Source organism: Amaranthus tricolor, chromosome 2 (genome assembly GCF_026212465.1).
Source record: "Amaranthus tricolor cultivar Red isolate AtriRed21 chromosome 2, ASM2621246v1, whole genome shotgun sequence".
NCBI lineage: Eukaryota > Viridiplantae > Streptophyta > Magnoliopsida > Caryophyllales > Amaranthaceae > Amaranthus > Amaranthus tricolor.
The window spans coordinates 37002068-37021711 of NC_080048.1; the positions used below are offsets into that span (position 1 = coordinate 37002068).

The following is a 19644-nucleotide window of genomic DNA, read 5'->3' on the forward strand; positions in this document are numbered from 1 at the left end:
TAATTATTTGCGGATTGAATTTCTTAGTTTTTGCTCCAAAAATTTTATATTGTAATTTTGTTTTTTGTGTGTGATAAAGGAGTTATTTAGTGAGATTGGAGCATATATAGGAAATTTTAAGTTCAGTGGATAAATCGTAGTTTTTTAAAGTACAGAGATAAATTCGTAATTTCATTAGAGGTGGCGATAAAATGAAAAGAGAGACGATGTTTAAGGATTGTTTTTTATTTTCACTGCCTTTTCCCACTCCTCTCCGTGACGCTGTTTCTGTAAGTATTACTCACCGTCTTCTCTTTCCTCCGCTTCAGCATAGCCATGGCAGCTCGTATTGTGGCGGCTGCTCGTCAAGCTGCATCCATTACTCGGATCTCTTCTCAACAGCCTTTCCCTCATCTTGTTCAACGCCGAGGTCTCGCTGGTGCTGCCGGTAATTCTAATCTCTCGATTTCTTGTTATCCGATTCGTTTATAATTTGGTTTTTGTAGATTTGGATATTTCGATCTCGCTTTTACCTCCGCATTTTAGGTCTTGGAATTTGTAGTTGTAATTCTGTTGAAACATTTATCGAATAAAAAGTCAATCCTGATTGCATAATTGTTAGAAAATAGGGTTCAATATTGATTGGTGATCTTGCTTTTATTTCATGGTGTGAAGTAGAATTCGATAGAAATGATATATATCGGAATAATGATTGGAGTACTATTATGCATTTTTTGATCGGTTTAGGGTTTGTATTTATGCTTAGATAAAGAATAATGTGATTCTCATTTGTTTCACGGGAATGGTTTTTGATAGGAATTCTTAACCTTTGCCTTTTTATCTGTTTTGCTATTTTGTAAAGTCCTAGAGTAAAGTTAGAATAATAACTCATTTTAATAAGTATTTTCAAATCTTTTTAATAAAAATATGCTTTATCGCAAAACTCTTATGATATTATCATTTTTTCTTGCTTTACCTGGTTGGAAATGTCATCCATATTGTCATCTTGCTGCTAGATATGGAAAGAAAACTTTGTTATTTTCATGTTTAGGACACATTATAAGTGTAGATTTTTGTTTTACAATGAAAATTATCTAACTGCTTTTTATTGGAATTATATAGATTATAACACTTTGGGATTGTTGCAAGTAGTTGTCATATACTTATATGTTTCATCAGTTTTGGGTTTTGAGAAAATCTTTGAATTCCAATATGTCAAATACAAGAGAATAGGATCTTGTCTCAGTTGGAGCAAGTACCTCACGCAAAGTCCAAAAATCGATGTCGAATACAAGAGAATCGGGTCGGGCAAGGTCGTAAAATCGATTCTCACCTAGCCCTTCTTTCCCTCAGCCTACCTTGTAATCCAAAATATATACCCAATACAAATTAAGTCATAGAGTGAGAATAAATACACAAGTTTTGTATGGAAGAAATTGTATAATAACTTTGTTTTTGTGAAAAGTTGCAATGAGGTGACAACTAATTTTGTCCATGGACGAGGTAAAAGTTTGGTTTCTTTTCTTCCTTGAAAAATATAGGTATCATTAGTTCATTTTTTTCATGTGAAATCTTGTTCATGCATTGCGAAACTGTTAATGTTAATATAATGTACATTTATGTTCTATTATTGCTTGAGAAGTGCGTGCAATGTGTAGTCCCACTAGAATAGTACGATGTTGTGAAGGTTGTCAACTTCAAAATCATTATTCACAGTTTTTCACTGGACCTTTGATTTATTGCAGATCACCATGGGCCACCTAAGGTAAACTGCTGGCAAGAACCAATGAATCCTGGTAGCTGGAAGGAAGAACAAGTAAGTTTTCAATATGGATCATTATTTATTGTTTTGTGTAGACATGTTACAGAGCCTGCGTTGGTGATCTGTTCATATTGAATTGTAATGATTTTAGAAACTATTTTATATTCTATGATGTTGGTTTCTTTTCTATTGGAGACTGTTTGATACACAAATATGTGATTGAGTCTACATCTGTTAGCTATAAGCTTTCTTCAAAAACAAAATGTGGCATCAATATGTGTACATTTTGGAGAGTAAATATGTCGCTGCATAGTCTTAAAAAGGCACGGTGCAGTGAGGTGTTCAAATGAAAGGGATAGGTTGAAGATTGGGTTTGGAGCATGCTTACATTTTCAGGACCTTGTAGAACTTTTTGTGTTGGATCTTGAATACCTCGGTATTTGATCAAATACCCCTGCACGAATGTCTGCTCATCACTTCCAATAAGTAGCCATAAACTATTCTTGGGACTTTCATGTGAATATGTGATCGCCTGATCGTTGTACCAATTGCCATGTATTAATAATATTCTGATTAGGCTGACAGATTGTTTGTAAGATGTTATGTACAAAAAATATTGATGGTTCCTACTTCGTGCCATGATGCTTTCTTCTTTCATGTCACCAATGTAGGCCCGAATTCCATTTATAATCTTTTAAAAGAACTTTTTTGATAATCTAAGATAGTTCTGTTTCCATTTTTAAAAGCAATTGCCGTTTATTATGTGAAGGATGTTAGTATTGCTGACCAAGAAGCGTTTACTATGTTGGATGTAGCATGATGCTGCATCGATATGCACCTAACAGTCTTAAAAGTGAAGTTGTGTGGTTTAAGGATGCCGAAGATTTGAATATTACCGTCATAGACATGCCTAAGTAGCACAATTTGGTGTTTTAAGTTGTGTTCAGTTTCACAATATTAGCTGTTTTTGGCGTACAAATTACAATCCAATTGGTAGAGATGATTTGGATATAAAAGAAATGGAAGTGCAATGAAAAAGTAGACCTTCCTATGTTTGGTTAAAAAAAAGTTATGTTAGACATCCTTTCCAAAAGAAAACAAAGGGAGTAAGGGGAGAGGAAGTGTAATTTGATTTTGATTTTTTGGCAACAACTTTAATTTGCTTGCATCTCATTTCATTGTCAAAAAGAATTTGTGAACATGGTAGGTCAATTTCACAGACTAATGATATATTTGACATTTCATTGAATTTTTTGATGACTATTTGGTCGAGCATTCTTCCAAAGGGAACAACACATGGAACTGCCAAAAATGAAAAATGAGAACATCAAATAGCAACGTTAGGAGTAGACTAGATATTAAACGTTTAATTTTGATATATAGCCCAAAGGGCTATGAGCTATGCTTATCTTATATGACCATGGGTCAGAATTCAAGCTGAAATCTTGTATGTCTGCTGGAGAAAGTTTTTGATTGGTTTTTAGTTTTTTTACCATATCTTTTGGTTGATAAGGTTTATGTTTTCTCCTCAATCACTTGTCTATTGCTAATTAGCATTTAGTTATTAGACTTAAGAGGAGCTACTAACTCGAGAATATGTTTATGTAGTTTGTTATCGTCTCCCTCTCTGGATGGGGTTTGCTTATATTTGGAGGCTACAAGTTCTTTGCTGGGGGAAAAGACAAGAAAGAGGTATTTATATCTTTTATCTATATAGTCTACAAGGCTTTTTGAAGCTGAATTGGCAGAATTATAAGAACCATCTTGGCATATTATGCTGGCACGTCAAACATCTTTTTCATTGCATAAAGGAAACTTGAAAATTTTGAAATGACTATGTAGAGCAGAACCCCTTTCATCTCTATATAATATTAGTAACATAGGTACATTACTATATGGGATTAGCCAGCAAATTAGTCATTATTTGTATTGAGTAAGTTAGATTGCAGCTTCAATATAACACATCATGAATAACTTATCAGTTATCACCAAGTAATTAAGTATAATTTATCTCAAGAAGGAGAAGAAAATTTTTTAAATCATGAAAGACAGTTGCTATCAAGGGTCTGTAGGAAACATCTTTGTTTTTACAAGGGCAAAGTTGTGTGTTTGTGTACATCTAACCTTGCTTAGGTGCAAGCCTAGGTGGAAGCCACAAAATGATATTCGGGTAAATAAATGTTAGATGAAAGATAACTTAAGTTTTACTATTTTTTAAAAAAATGAACACAAAGTATGTGTTTCTTTTTGGTTCTGTTCCTATATACGTCTCTGATATACTGACACTTATTTGCTGCAATACTGTCTTATATATGATCTATTAATTCTTGAACAACTTTGCTTCATTCTCTCCAGAAGGTGGCAGAAGCTTCCCATTAGAGCATTTCTGTACCGCGAGATGCATTTGCAATAAAGTCGTCAATCAAATCTGTTCAACCAGGTGGATATCCTTTGGCATTCCCATTGTTGCTGGTTATCATGGCTTTAGCGAATGAATGTGATGAAATGCATTTTTTGACTATTCTAAATGTTGAATTCTAAAACAATTCATTCCTATGATTAGTGTTGTTTCCCCTTGATTTCAAATTATAACTTATTTTGTTGATACTGAGGATATTACGCCTCTACCTGTTTGATGCTACTTCATCTGACAACAATGGATTGACGAATAATACACATTTTTTCTAGCTCATGGATTGTTTTGCTCGTGTCTCAAGAGGCTTATAGATCAGTTGTGCTTAGCTTAGCGAACGAATTTTAAGCTATTTTGTGCTTTCTGTAGGATAATTGAGGCTTGGGGTTGTCACTTATGACTTAAGAAAAATTAAGTCTGAAGTGGCAGTGGTTTTGACCTTAGAGTAGAAAGTAGTAGTATCTTATATCTATTTGATCTTGAAGACAAAAGTGACTGGTTTTCTTGTGCTAATTTTTGAAACTAATAGGAAAGCAACAATCACTTTTTTTTGGGATTACAGGGTAGATGTTACTTGTTAAACTCGTGATCTTAACCGAGAAAAATGGTACTTCAATCGAGATAAGATTTAATTCTCAGTAAGGTGGGAGAGATGTTACTTGTTAGAAGTTTTAACAAAAATTTAAAACTAAAAGTTACTCTAGGATATATTGAAATATAAGTAATCTGAGGCACTATCTTGCAGAAAAATAAAAATTAAGTAAGGTGTGTTTGAGAATAAATAATTTATTTTAAATTGTTGATTTTAAAAATGAAATCACAAATAAAGAAGGAAAAATTAACTAGAATAATTTAATATTTTTATGATTTTTCTACAATAATCACACTTATTGATTAACCATGAATAATTCCAACTTTAGAAGGTAATATCCTAGAGTAAACTCGGTAACCCGATGACTTGTTATAGCAATTTTATTTTTTAAAAAGGGAAATTCCACATGTTAACATCTAGTTTTCATGAAACGCCAGTGGTAGAATCTAGTTTTCATAAAACGCCAGTGGTAGCACTTTTGTAAGATTTTTTCACATGATAACATTCAGTTTATGCACTATCTAACTATCGTAGCATTTTTCGTTTAATTCTTGTTAATTTCTATTTAATTCATAATTTTGTAAAATTATTCCACATGGTAACATTCAGTTTTTGCTCTCAAATGTTTGATTCAATATTTAACGTTTAATTCACCGATTAATTAATCAAAGCCCTTAAATGTTGTAACAAATTTTTGTCATTCAAATTATTGGCATTATAAAGTTCAAAAGGTGCATTACAAACATTAATAAATAATTAAAAAGGCGTATTTTATAAGCTCAAAAGGTTTATTTCATAAGTTCAAAAAGTGCATTCCGAGCCCTAATACATATCTACTTAATTGTTACAACATTTAAGAACGTTGATAAATTAATCGGTGAGTTAAACGTTAAAATGGTGAATCAAACATTTGAGAGCAAAAATTAGATGCTACCATGTGGAAAAATCTTACAAAATAATGAATTAAACGGAAATTAACAAAAAAATTTAACGGAAAATGCTATGGCAATTAGATAATGCATAAACTAGATGCTACCATGAGGAAAAATCTTACAAAAGTGCTACCACTAGCGTTTTATGAAAATTGGATGCTACCATGTGAAATTTCCCTTTTAAAAAAAAGATAAATTAAAATAAAATGTCGAAAAAAATGTGAAAAAATATTTAAAAAAAATATGATTTTTTTAATTATTCAAAATTTTTTATGTGAATTTTTAAAATTTTCTAAAATATTATATTAAATTTCAATTTAATTTTTTGGTGAATTACCTACTATTGCAGGCAAATACACCCTAAAATTGAAATTATTCATAGTTAATCAATAGGTGGAATTCTTGTAAGAAAATCATAAAAAAATTAGATTATTTTAGGTAATTTTTCCAATAAAAAATTTGAAGATTACAAAGTCTAAGGACTAAGAAGTAATTAACAATTTTCAACTTTAACCACTTTTAAAACAATGATGAAATCGACTCAAATCTAAATTTATTTAGTTTTATTATTTTTCAAGAAATTTAAACCAATTCCAAATTTACAAATAAAATCACTGTTTCCAAACAGAAGAAACTCAACTATCAGGTTCATTTGTAGCAGTCAATTTGACAGTACATCAGTGTTTTCTCTCTTTTGTAAGACTGCAAGTCTAATCACACTACCTTACTAAACATTTTTACACCATTCTAAAGATATCATCCAAGATAATAAGTACATCCACAAAACATTCCAAGCTATGGTTATCTTAAGTTTCATCCCCGGAATCCATCTCCGGTTCAGACTCCGAGTATCGATTCAAGTCGAACCCAATTTTCATCTCTTGACTAAGCAGTTCAGCATGATCACGCCTGTTTGCATTTCTATAAGCATTCAAAATGGCATTCAGTAAAGATTCGTTGGCTTCGATATCTTGATATTTTAGCTGACCATAAATCCGCTTTACTCCTTCGACCATGTTCGATTTTCCATAGCAGTTTACGAGATTAATATACATAACAACATCAGGTTCTAACCCTTCGTCTTGCATCTTCATGAACTGATTCAACGCCTTATCAGTTTGTCCACATGCTCCGTAAACATACATTGCTGCGTTATACACGAACGCATCAAGGTATACCGCGTCTGCAAATGCTTTTAACTATTCAATAGCGTGAGAATGCAACCTGACAACAGAGTAAACGCACGCTATGACTGCTTGCCTTGCGTAAGGCTTCCCATCTTGGAAAGACGTTTCGAGCTGCAGGATTGCTTCACTTGGTATCCCACCCTTTTTCAGTACTGTGAATAACACTTTTAAAGTCCCGGAATCAGGCAAGATTTTTCGGGTTATCATCTCGTATAGCAACTCTCCGCAGCTCGCTAGCTGCCCATTTGCAGCATAGCACGCCATTACCTTGGAATACGACGGGCAGTCTTTGAGTAGACCAGCCTGTATCATTTCTTCGGCAACTTCTGCAGCTTCGTCAAGCATGCCCATGTTCTTGTACAAGTTCATCATGGACGCAAAAGTAATGCCGTCTGCTAATCCTTTTAATCGCAAATCATCGAATATTACCTTGGCCTTGTTAACTATTCCGAGATCAGCATATAAACTGATCATACTATTTGAAGCGACTACATCAGGACCGCCCTCCAATTTTTTCACTAACGTGTAGATCTCTTTAGCCCCCTCTACGAGGCCTCCCCTACTATACGCTTTAATAAGGGAAGTCAAGATTATCTGATTTACGGGAATTCCATCATCACCCATCATCTGGTAGTAGTTTAATGCTTCTTTGATTCTTCCGGATTCGGCAAAGCCATTGATCAAAGCCCCATAAACGATTTCATTTGGTTTATATCCATCCTTCACTATTTGTCGGAAGGTAGCAATAGCATCAGATAAAACGCCTAAACGTACAAAGCTAGCAATCATAGCAGAATACGTCTGCATATGCGGCATCAATCCAGCTTCCTTCATCTGTGTCAAAACTTCCTTAGCTTGATCCAACAAATCCCCTCCTAAGAACATTTGTATAAGTGAATTATATGTGCAATCGTCTGGCCAAGTTCCGATATTCCTCATGCCCTTATAGACTGAGAAGGCCTTCTCATAAAGCCTCGCCTTGCCAAACGCTTTGATCAGCACATCATATTCCGAAACATCCTTCTTTGCTCCCTTTACGTCCCTCTTGTATAGAAAACGCCCTCCGCTTCAGCCCACATACCTTTCTCGGCATACACATCCATAACTGCTGCATAAGTCTTTGACGACAATCCTCCACCCGACATGTACTTCTCGAGAAAGATTCTAGCCTGCTCAAGCAATCCCTCATTTACATACATCTTAACAATACTAGGCACAGAATGCTCATCAACAAATTTATCGTACATCGCCATCTCTCGAATCACAGCTTCGGCTTCACTAACCATCTGCTTCTCACACAGCATATGGAGTACAGCTCTTTGCGTAACCACATCCGGAGAAAGTTTAACCTTTCAAATTTTCCGATACCATTGCAAGGCAGCATCAATATCTTCGGCTTGAGCATGAAGAGAAAGTAAAGTATTATAAGTTTTCGTATCGGGTGAGATTCCCCTTTCCTCCATCTTTTCAAGCAAAGCTTCAGCCTCCAACAAATGGCCATGACTCCCACAAATATGAATGAGAGTATTAAATGTAATTATATCAGGTGCCACCCCAGACTTAAGCATCTCCGAAAACACATCGGCTGCATCGTTCAAACGACCAGCTTTTCCATATAAATCAATCAACGTGTTATACGTCGCTGAAAGCCGAGGCTTTCTAGCAGTATGTTCCGTCTCTACAATATCCTTGTTCGAAGGAAAGTACCTACCCCCTATCTTAAACAACTCGGTAGACAAAAAATGCTTTAAACTAATCGATTTCAACTTAGATTGTGATTGAAATTCATGTACATCACCCAAATCTAAACCCTCAAAATCTATCTTTCCATCACACCAATCTCTATAAAATCCATCAGCCCTATCGAACTCCCCGGCATCTTTAAGCACCTTAACAATGGTGCTCATAGTTACCTCATCCGGGAAAATTCCTCGTGCCTTCATATGCGTAATCCACATAAGAGATTCTTCAACAATACCAGCTTTACCATATACATCAACAAGCATACTATAAGTATTATTACTAGGCAGAACCTTATCACTTGCCATTTGAATCCAACATCGCCTCAATTCATCAGTTGTTTTCTTTTATCTTTTTATTTGAAATATGGGAAGAAATTAAGATAAATAATTACATAATAGATACTACGAAAGTTGTGAAAAATATAAAAAATAAAGATTCTATTGATCAAAAGTGTAATGATGTCATTAAATTTCATCGGGTATGTATGAAGTAAATACATTGGAAATTAAACTGTAAATTAATTTCTGTAGATTAGAGTCTAAATGTAATAATTTCCTTGAATTCTATTAGTTATTAGAATAAAATGATTCTAAATGAGAATAACATTTTAAAATTTTCAAATGGAAGATGTGAGAAAAAAAATTAATTTACAGAGTACATAAATAATTTTAAGGGGTACATATGGTCTGGGGTATGTTTGTTTTTTGTGTTTTAGCATTTTAAATAATAAAAATTAATTGAAAATATATACTCTCAGTCAATGAATATATATATATATATATATATATATATATATATATATATATATATATATATATATATATATATATATATATAAAGTTCCAATGAAAACCAAGCTTATATGAGAACTGCGAAAACCAACCTCTCCTATAAAAATGTGTTACTTTTTCATAGAAAAAGGTGTTACTTTTGCACAAAAATTGTTACTTTTGTTTTTAAAAAAATCTGATACTTTTTAACAAAAAAAGTTACATTTAGAAAAAAATATTAAAAAAAAAAGTAATACGTTTTTTTCAAAAAATAACACCGTTTTATGCAAAAAGTAACACAATTTTGTGAGTTTTTTTTTTCAAAATTGTTTTCTTAAAGTAACACTTATTTGCCTAAAAGTATTCATTTTTTTTCAAAAAAAGTAACACTTTTTTGCCTAAAGTAACACATTTTTAGTAAAAAAGTAACACTTTTTTGTTAGACAGATTGGTTCTCACGGTTCTCATATAAGGATGGTTCTCACTTGAACTTCTTCGCAGACAGTGCAATGTAGCTAAGAGAAATGTAAGACCTAAGGGCTATTTTTTGAAAAGTGTTATTTGCTTTCAAAATAAGTTAAAGACCTTATTTTTAAACTAGTAATGAATACTACTATTTCCTAGCATATCACCAATAATTTTGAAATAATGAAGTACTGCTATATTAATAATATTAATTAAAATAAATATTTATACAAGACTATTAATTTGGAAATTTCTAAAATTTTGAAATCATGATTTCATTTTGATATTCAATTTAAACTAATCATCACAGAAATATAAAAGGAAAAGTATGTCATAAATCAATTTAGATAATGTTTCCACAATTTTTGATATTTGTTACGGTATTGGATTTCTGTTGTTAAACTACATAACTCAAATTGTGAAGGCATTATTGAAATTTTGGCCAAAATCTTTTTTAATGAAGTAAGTACTAATAAATTAAGATTATTAGTAATTAATTAAAATACTCGTGTATAATAATTGTTTATTATTAAGATTATTGGCTCACCCAAATATTTGTTTATCATTAGCTAAAGCATCATTAGGATTTACTAATTGATATAATACACACACAATATGGGTGCTAAAACAAGTATATTTGATTGCATACGGATTACTCCTTAAGGTGCAAGTAAAAGATTTGTATTGGGACTGTTGTAGAAAGAAGTATGGAAGCAAGCAAAGCAAGACTAAGCAGCCTGTTGAGCACCTAATGTGCTCGTTCGAGCATGCAGCACTCAATCGGGCGTAGTTAAATGCTATTTTTTCTCTTTTTTTGTATATTGTTATTTGGGTTCTATCCTTAAGTTTGCCTATATATACCTAATGCCCTAGCATTTGTTTAGTCCATAAAACACTTACCTCTCTATTGTAATGTTCTTCAATCTTTGTTTTTTGTCCTTAAAACACAACCAATACAAACTCTAACGTTAGTAAGGACGTAATCTGTTGCCTGTTAGTGAACCTTGTAAGTTATACTCTTCGTGCAAAGTTGTTTAATGCTTTGTTTATTGCTTTAAATCATCATTAACTTAAAACTTAGTCTTGTTCATTGATTGCACCATAAACATCTGTACTACCCAATTTTCCTACTTACCATTTACTCTTCTGCCTCGTCCTTGCACCGATCATTAACTATAACTAATTATGAACTATTGATTTGAGTCTTAAATTAATCGCATAAAAATCTCGAGAGTTTCTTAAATTGTCATTCCACTAGTAAATGTTTAAAAGTACTACAATACATTGCTAATGAGTAATGACGACAAAATGTAAGGTAGACAAGTAACAATTATATTTAACTTTCAGATTTTGAAATTTGAGTATTTGAGAGCTTGAGAGTTCAAATAAAGTGATTATTGTGTATAGATTGTCCAAATATTTAATTTTTGTGGCCTATAATATATTTATGATGTTTCATTATATTTGTTATATTTGATTTGTTACACAATTTAATATGTTATTTTGATCATTTATATAAAAATTATACGTAACCAAAAAATTATAAAATATTAATATTAGAAAAACATTATAAAATATTAATATTATAAAAACATATACATTTTAATCGTAATATATAAAATAAATAGATGATTACAAACACATGACATGTTGCACTACCATAAATAAGCTTATTGTAGACTTATAGTAAGCTTAGTAATGTGTTGGATTGTAGTATTATTTCTCCACCACAAGTTAGTTTAATAATGAGTGATCAAAAGGAGGAGAATTAGACAGGAAATGGTGATTAGAGAGAACCAATTCGGTTTTATGTCAGGAAGGTCAACCATTGAAGCAATTCATGTTTTGAGGAGACCGATGGAGAAATATAGGGAGTGAAAGAAGAATTTGCATATGGTGTTCATTGACTTGGAGAAAGCGTATGATAGCATACCACAATGTGTCATCTGGAATAGCCTCAAGGCTAGAGGTATTTCCTTAGTGTACATTGAGGCTACACGGGATATGTATGACAGAGTTTCGACTAACATTCAAACACCGATGGGGATAACAGAGCCTTTTCCGGTTAAAGTTGGACTACATCAAGGATCGGCTCTAAGCCCTTTCATTTTTACTGTCGTTATGGAACAAATTTCAAAATCTATTTGTGAGACAATACCGTGGTGCATGCTATTCGCTGACGACATAGTGTTGGTAGCAGAAACTAGAAAGGAGGTTAGTAATAAATTGAATATGTGGAGTGAGGCTTTAGAAGGTAATGGGTCGCACATTAGTCGTACGAAGACTGAGTATTTGCACTATGACTTTAGTGGGACATCATCGGTAGGAGAATCAGAGGTGTCCATTGATGAAGCAGTTGTTAAAAGTACGACCAAGTACAAGTATTTGGGATAGATCATTCAAAGGGATGAATAGATTGACGGAGATGTAAATCATCATATACATGCGAGTTGGCTCAAGTGGCGAGCACCGCTGTGCTATGTGATAGGAAATTCCCAAGCAAGTTAAAAGGAAAATTTTATTGGGCGGCAATCAGACCTGCTCTGCTATATTGGACCGAATGTTGGCATGTAAAGAAGATTTTTGAACATAAGATGGAAGTTACAGAAATGCGCATGCTGAGGTGGATGTGCGGGCACACATTGATGGATCGAATTAGGAACCAAGAGTTTAGGGACAAACTAGGGATAGCCCTCATTTCTGGAAACATGCGCGAAAATAGATTGAGGTGGTTTGGACATGTGTAGAGAAAGACTTTCGAGCCCCTGTGAGGAGGGTAGAAAGCATTATAGTAGAGGGTAAGAGGAGTCGAGGAAGACCTAGGAGAACTTGGGATGAGCAAATAAAAGTTGACTTGCATGAGTTAAACCTCTCTGAGGGCCTGACTAGGGATAGGGGTAGTTGGAGGCGCCATATCCATGTTTTAGACTACTGATGTCCTCTTAGGTTACCTTTTGGTGTTCTTGCTCTCTTGCTTCTCTCTTTTCTTTATTAGTTTTTGTTTTCTTTTTCGTAGTTGGTTTTACTTATTTATTTTATGTATAGGCATTTAATTTATCTTTCCCGCATAGCTACGTCTCTTTATCTTTCTCGAGCCGGGGGTCTCCTTTGGCCGCGCTCTCCATTATGGGTATGAGTTGCCGCCGTCCTTCCCTCCCCGGACCCTCTCCATAGTTTTTTTATGAACGAAATATACTGGATAGGATGATGATGAAGAAGAAGTTACTTTAATAAAGGAAGAACCACCATCCACAATATTTTTGTCTTAGGATATTTGTAAGTTTTAGGGTGTATGGGCAGATGGATTATAAACAAATATATGAGACGCGGCCTATCTTCGTAATTTACTCTTATAATTTATTTTTTTATAAAATTTTCTATTATATATTATTTAGATTTTTTTATAGTTTTTCAACCTCTTATTTTTCAAATTCTGACTTCGCCCTTACAAACTCTTTATTCTTCACTCTAATATTCCACATTTTTTATTTTATACATATAAATTAGGGGCATTCAAAAATATCCGGTTTGGAAAACCCGACCCGGATTATTCGATATCTGGTTCTTAAAACCGGGTATTTTACCCGGTTAGTAAAAAGTGGATAATCCGGAGTGGGTGCCCGGTTTCCAAACCAAATATTTGGGTCGGATACGGAAAGTGCTTTTATGTAAATCCGGATACCCGGTTTAATCCGAGTCAGAACCGGATCACATTTTCAAGTGTACGAAAAATCGGATATTCGGATTTCCGGATCCGAATCGATCCAATATCCGGTTTTGAACACCCCTAATACAAATGATATATAAATGAGATGTTATATATTACTCCTTTTATTTCCTAAAGTTGTTCTCATTTGTTATTTTTGGTTGTTCCATTTATTATTCCTATAAAAAATCTTTTTATTTTTATAATAAATTTTCGACAAAAATACCCTTATTCATCGTCATATTTTAATATTTTAATAATATTTATGGTTCCTATATATCTTTTACAAGCTTCATTTTAATATTTTTTATTAGTTGTACTTGTTATCTTTATATTTTTTCCACTAATTTTCCATTAATATGTTTTTTTTTTTTTAATGTTTATGATCCTCACTTTTCCTCCATCAAATTTATATGCAACAGTTGCATGGATGCAATCACTTATGAATAGGCCAAATAGTCCTCGACCCTAAAAAGTTTCAAATTTTTTCAATACTTTTATGCCAAATCTAAGACTTAAAAGATCAAATTCAAGTTCTAAAAGGCCAAATTTAAGACTTAATAAACCAATTCAAAGACTTAAAAGATTGAAATCAAAGCTTTAAAGACCAATTACAACATTATATTGGATTTGGTCTTTTAAGTTTAAATGTGGATTGAAAAAAATATATTAAAAAAAGAAAATTATTGCATGATACGTAGAGCAGTTCAAAAGTGATCCGACCCGAACATCCGATCCGAAACCGAAAGTAAACCGACCCGAAAACGTGTTCCTTTTTTAGGTTTATAGAACCGATATTACCCGACCCGAAGCTATACCCGAACCGGTTGACAACCAAAAATGGGAGAACTGAACCCGAGCTGTAACCGATTTTTCTAACCGACACGTAACTATTAACTGAGATTACCCGAACTTAATAGTGACCGACCCGAGTCATATTCGACCCGAATAATGTTCAAAATCGAACTCGATCCGGCTAAAATCAACTTAACCCGAACAAAGTTTAGATCGAACTGCTGTAAACCTGAACCAATTTTTTACATAGAAATATGATTGACTCATAGACAATCATCTTATTAGTTATTCTAATAAAGTCATAAATATTTTAATAAAATAAATTTTATAAATACATAGTTTCATATATTTAGAGTTAATAATCAATGGTCAATGTTTATTTAACTACTTTTAATCGATTTATATGAAAATTGATAGAACTTTATAATTTTAATTTCCGGTCAAACAAGTAAAAGTAACAATTTAATAATGATCACTAATTGATTTGCATTTTCACTATTTTGCTTTAAATAAAGAAACCTCATCATCAATTAAAAAATGACTAACAACTTAATCTGATACTGACTCGATTAATAATAATTAGTAATTCGCAATTCATAGCCGAATTCTGAAAAATAATTAAAATGTATTTAAAATGATTTTAAACTCTGGGTAAAATTCAATATGAATACAAGATTCAATCTTAAATCAACCCGGTACATGTAAACCGAAATCAATTCGATGAACACCTATACCAAGAAATAATTAAAAGCTATTGTAAAATGCAACTTCATAAATAGCAAACAAACGCAGGACGAAAAATCAATTACAGAACAAGGAAATAGATCAGACAAGCAAAACCCAGATTGATATCAAATAAAAATATGATTTGAACAAAAATTCTAGAACCATAGATCAGTTCAAAGAAAAAACTACAAAACCGTTAACCTTTTTTTCACAACACATGTGGTTTTTAAGAACCGATATTTTGGGCCTTGTTCAAAATAACTCCCTCGTATTTGACCTGGAACCATTTCATGGCATCTTCCTTAGTGACCCTGTGCTGAATTCCAACACGGGACTTGCACCTTCTGCGACGAGCAACACGGTAACCAGGGCGCTCAAGCACAACGTAGAAGTCCATCCCATAAATACCAGTAGATGGATCATATCTGATGCGAGGAAAACAAAACAATCAGAAACATAGACTAAGTTGGCAAATATTATTAGACAAACGAATGATCGCACACGAGTAAAACAATTACAAGGTCACAACGTGTGCTGTAATTATCCAAATTTGCAATAACATTTCATAACAATGTAACATAATTACAAGATTTGATCATGAACAACATTCATTATACCCACTAGTAAGTAGTAGCTATATTTTGTCATGCGATACAAGTACGGAAACCACAGCTACGTGACACATCAGCAATTATCGCAATCAAAAGCTACAGTCTCGAAGGCCAAAGCTAACACTGTTATTATGATTTATACAGCATGATTAAACAGGATTAAGAATGACCAATCAAAAAAACACTCGAAAATCGATATAAGCAGAAGATATTATACCCATAACAAAAAACTACTTACTTAATTCCAAGATCAATATGCTCTTGGATACCAAAGCCAAAACATCCAGTGTCACTGAAGTTCCTCCTAAGCAATTCGTATTCCTTGACCTTCAAGCCACTTTCAAGAAGTTGCATTGCCTTCTCTCCTCTGACGGTCACGTAGCAAGCAATTTTTTCATTACGTCTGATACCGAATGATCGGACAGTGTACCTGGCTGTAGATCATAAATAAACCATGATCGATAAATTGCACATCAACATATTCAAAGTTCAGATTTCAGAATTGTGGTTATGATTGCAATCACGATGATTTGGAAACGGGTATACATAAAGTTGCAGATTGTATGCCAAATATTTGCTATAACTATGAAATATCCATAGTCCAACCTCAAACACAGTTTTTACACCTTAAGTTGCAGATTGTATCGGCTTACTAGTTTTAAGGATCTAATCAACTTGGCAGATAAAATGTGATGCAGCCTTATTTTGACAATGTGATGCAAATGCTATAAAAAAAATATAATTGATTGCTAAAAGTACTAGTATAGAGGGAAAGCAAAAAAACACAGGTGTAGTCAAGTGAGATGGGGAATTCATTTATAGAACTTTAAAAAGTAAAAAACAGGCATCACTAACAATCACAATTTGTACTCAAACACAACTAAAACACAACTACACAAGTAAATGAGAACGGTAAATTATAGACTGCTACAGCTACATAGAATACATCAACATGCTTTTTACACAAATAAGCTTGTCAAGAATGACCACCTAGAACTTAACAACTCAAAGCAAATCGATACTCATATTAACAAATAGTTTCTAAACTAAAGATCAAAACATACCTGAAAACATAAACATAAGTGGAAAACACTATAAAAAAAGATAGCAAACAGCACTAACATACCTTTCTACTACACAAGTAACCATTCGATTAATCATTTTAGTGCCAAGTGAATGAACGAAAACAAACAATACTGATTCTGAAAAAACTTTCCAGATCTTTACTTTTAATCAAATGCTGCAGTTTCATACATAGAATCATTAGTAGTTTAGTCCTGACTACAAAAACATCTCCAAATTGCATCCCCAAATATGTACTGCTAGTTATTAACTTACCCACGAAATTTATAAGAGTTTTATAATAATACAAGTACCAATTGTCAACTACGGGTAAACTATCTTCAAGAACTAAATCATTGAAGAACAGAGCTCTGCAATGAATGGGTGATTCTGATTCCTGGTACAATTAAACTTAAAATCTAAGTGAGTGACTTTATTAAGCTCAGCCCATTACCAATTAATTTATTAATTATAGGCTGAACTCCAAGACAACCAACATATAAATAAATCCAACAAACGCAACAAATCAATCATAACCTTCAAATAACAATATGTCCAATCTAGCATTTGTTCAAATCAAAACGGAATTATAAACCATAATCTACATAACATTCTTACCTTTGGAGTAAACAGGGGTCTGGCCACTGAGTTGCTCCAACACCTTTAACATCAAAACCCACAAATCGAATCATAGACTGAAAAGTAAAAGACTCAATTTAGGTGAAATGATTTGAAAAAATATACCTTAGCAGCTCTAGTAAGACGATCACCACTCTCACCAACAGAGATATTAAGGACGAGCTTCTGCACCTTGATGTCTCTCATGGGATTCGATAACTTCTTCTCCGGCGCCTGCATTTTTCAATTACAAACACAAATTATTAAAATAAACCCCAATAATAATAGCAATAAACCAAGAAAATCAAATCTAATTGAGAAATTGAAAATGTTTGGATTGAAGATCCACCATTTTTGTGAGTTTGAGGTTGCAGCCGACGGTAAAGAGGGGGAGAGAGTGAGGTTAGCCAAGGAGAATAAAAAACCCTAATGTGAAGCGATGCGCAATCTAGGGTTTTATGTGAGTGTGAGAAGGTGGGTTTCGTTTTTTTTTTTCGGGCTGGTACGTGATATTGGGCTTTGTATCAATCATTTCTTTGAGTTCTCTACTTTGTTTGTATCGGCGTGGCCCATTTGTTTTGTAAATGGATTTCACAAACACAAATTCTTGTGACAGATCGTCTCTAATTGAATCGACCCATCATATATATTTTAAAATATTGTATGTAGAAATTAAGAATGATGTAAGTAGACATTTAAGATGTTAAAAGTATGCATTAAAAATACGCTAAGTACGCATTAAGGATAATGTAAGTAGACATCAAGAATACGGTAAGTAGACATTAATCTTTAACGGGTTGGGCTTCAGATACGTCTTTCAAAGAGATGGTCTCTCAAGAGACTAGTTGTTTCACAAATTGTTGTATGAAATGATCTAAATACGGCAAAAACCTGATATAAATTACATTAATTAGAATTCCTTACATAAAAATCGATTGGTCTATATAACTTGAGCTTTGAAATAGGCTTTTTATTAATTAATTATTTAATCTTTAAGGGTGACTATAAGGCTTTTTATGTCATCGTTCCAGGTCATCCATGCATCAATCAATCTTTGATCAATCTCATCAATTCTAAGCCAGTCTTGAGATGGAGCACCATCTCTAATCGCTGCATTTAGAGCTTCTCTTCTTTCATCATCCTCCTCTGAATCAGAATCAATATGCTCATCCTTCTGATCTAAAGAATCAACCTCGTTTGCATTACGCCTACCCAAGTGACTCGTGGAGAAGGTGTTCATTACACCACCACTAATGCCACGTGAGTGAGTTGGAGAGGTAAGCTCATCCAAGTGCTCATTAACTTAATTTGGGTTACTTAACATTTTTGTGAATGTATCATGGCGTTCACTAGGACATGATTCAGGAAGTTCCATGCTAGTCATGACTTCCCTCGCATTATTCAAATTTGCAACCAATTCAACATAAACCTCCATTGCCGTTCCAGGGGCTTGTGATGCCGCATAAGCAAGAGCACTTATGCTTTCATCATTCTTAATCGGGACTAACACATTTTTCCCAGTCACCGGGTATTTCATCTCCATTTTTAACATAAAAGAGTTGCGATCACAACCAATTACATCACAGATTTTGCTATGAAACACCTCAAAATTAGTATTCTGACGATGGATAAACATCACTGTATTTAATCCTCCATTATACACAACATCAGATCCAGTATAACTTACTTCCCTACCCCAATACTCTATAACGGGATAATGATCCATATTCTGCAAACACAAACATGCTTTTCATGTGATTTCAATTCAAATATAAAGCTAAAAATACCATTAATATATACTAAAACCATTAAACTAACCCAACAAAGTAATAAACTTTCATTGAAGCATTTCATCAAACACTTTATATTCATACAAACCAAATCATAAAATTCAATTACACATGTGTAAAACGTAAGCTTAAATCATGAAATCAATAGAATGTAACAAACAATCAATGTATTTATAACTTCAAATGACAACAATAATGAACAAAATATTCAATTTGCAAATTGAAATAAATTAGGGTTTATATTAATACCTTAAATGATGATGAAAATGAACAAGTAAAGAAGGAGAAGATGAGAATGTAGTTGATTAATTTAGTTGAATGAGGGGAATTGTGAATATGAAGTAAATGAGGATTGAAGAAATTATTTTTTTAAAAACAGAACCGGCAGCAGCAAGGAGGAAAAAGGAAGTAAGAACAAGTGCCCAAATGAAAACAGAACCAGCCGTTTTGTACAGGTACAAAACCGCCACTTCAAGTAGCGGTTTGCTATATT

At 33.2% G+C, this 19644-nt stretch overlaps 2 protein-coding genes and 1 pseudogene across 4 annotated transcripts; 1 reads left to right on the forward strand and 2 right to left on the reverse strand.

The window, feature by feature from the left end:
* Positions 1-229: 229 nt before the first annotated feature.
* LOC130806738 (uncharacterized) lies at positions 230-4431 on the forward strand. 2 transcript variants are annotated; one of them, XM_057671934.1, is made up of 4 exons: positions 230-427; positions 1725-1795; positions 3350-3433; positions 4100-4431. In XM_057671934.1, exons 1-4 carry the CDS (start codon positions 316-318, stop codon positions 4118-4120), a joined length of 288 nt encoding a protein of 95 aa, XP_057527917.1. In that variant the 5' UTR covers positions 230-315; the 3' UTR covers positions 4121-4431. The 2 variants fall into 2 exon arrangements, with proteins under 2 accessions (XP_057527917.1, XP_057527916.1); XM_057671933.1 differs by having other exon boundaries at positions 232-427; positions 4097-4431.
* A 1793-nt stretch (positions 4432-6224) lies between these two features.
* LOC130805779 (pentatricopeptide repeat-containing protein At1g73710-like) lies at positions 6225-15235 on the reverse strand (annotated as a pseudogene).
* Positions 15166-17846, reverse strand: LOC130806692 (60S ribosomal protein L11-1). 2 transcript variants are annotated; one of them, XM_057671874.1, is made up of 5 exons: positions 17711-17846; positions 17488-17595; positions 17362-17404; positions 15920-16115; positions 15166-15495 (listed from the first exon to the last, which is right to left on the reverse strand). In XM_057671874.1, the coding sequence occupies exons 1-5, from the start codon at positions 17711-17713 to the stop codon at positions 15297-15299; spliced, it is 549 nt and encodes a 182-aa protein (XP_057527857.1). In that variant the 5' UTR covers positions 17714-17846; the 3' UTR covers positions 15166-15296. The 2 variants fall into 2 exon arrangements, with proteins under 2 accessions (XP_057527857.1, XP_057527856.1); XM_057671873.1 differs by lacking the exon at positions 17711-17846 and having other exon boundaries at positions 17488-17601.
* Positions 17847-19644: the final 1798 nt, after the last annotated feature.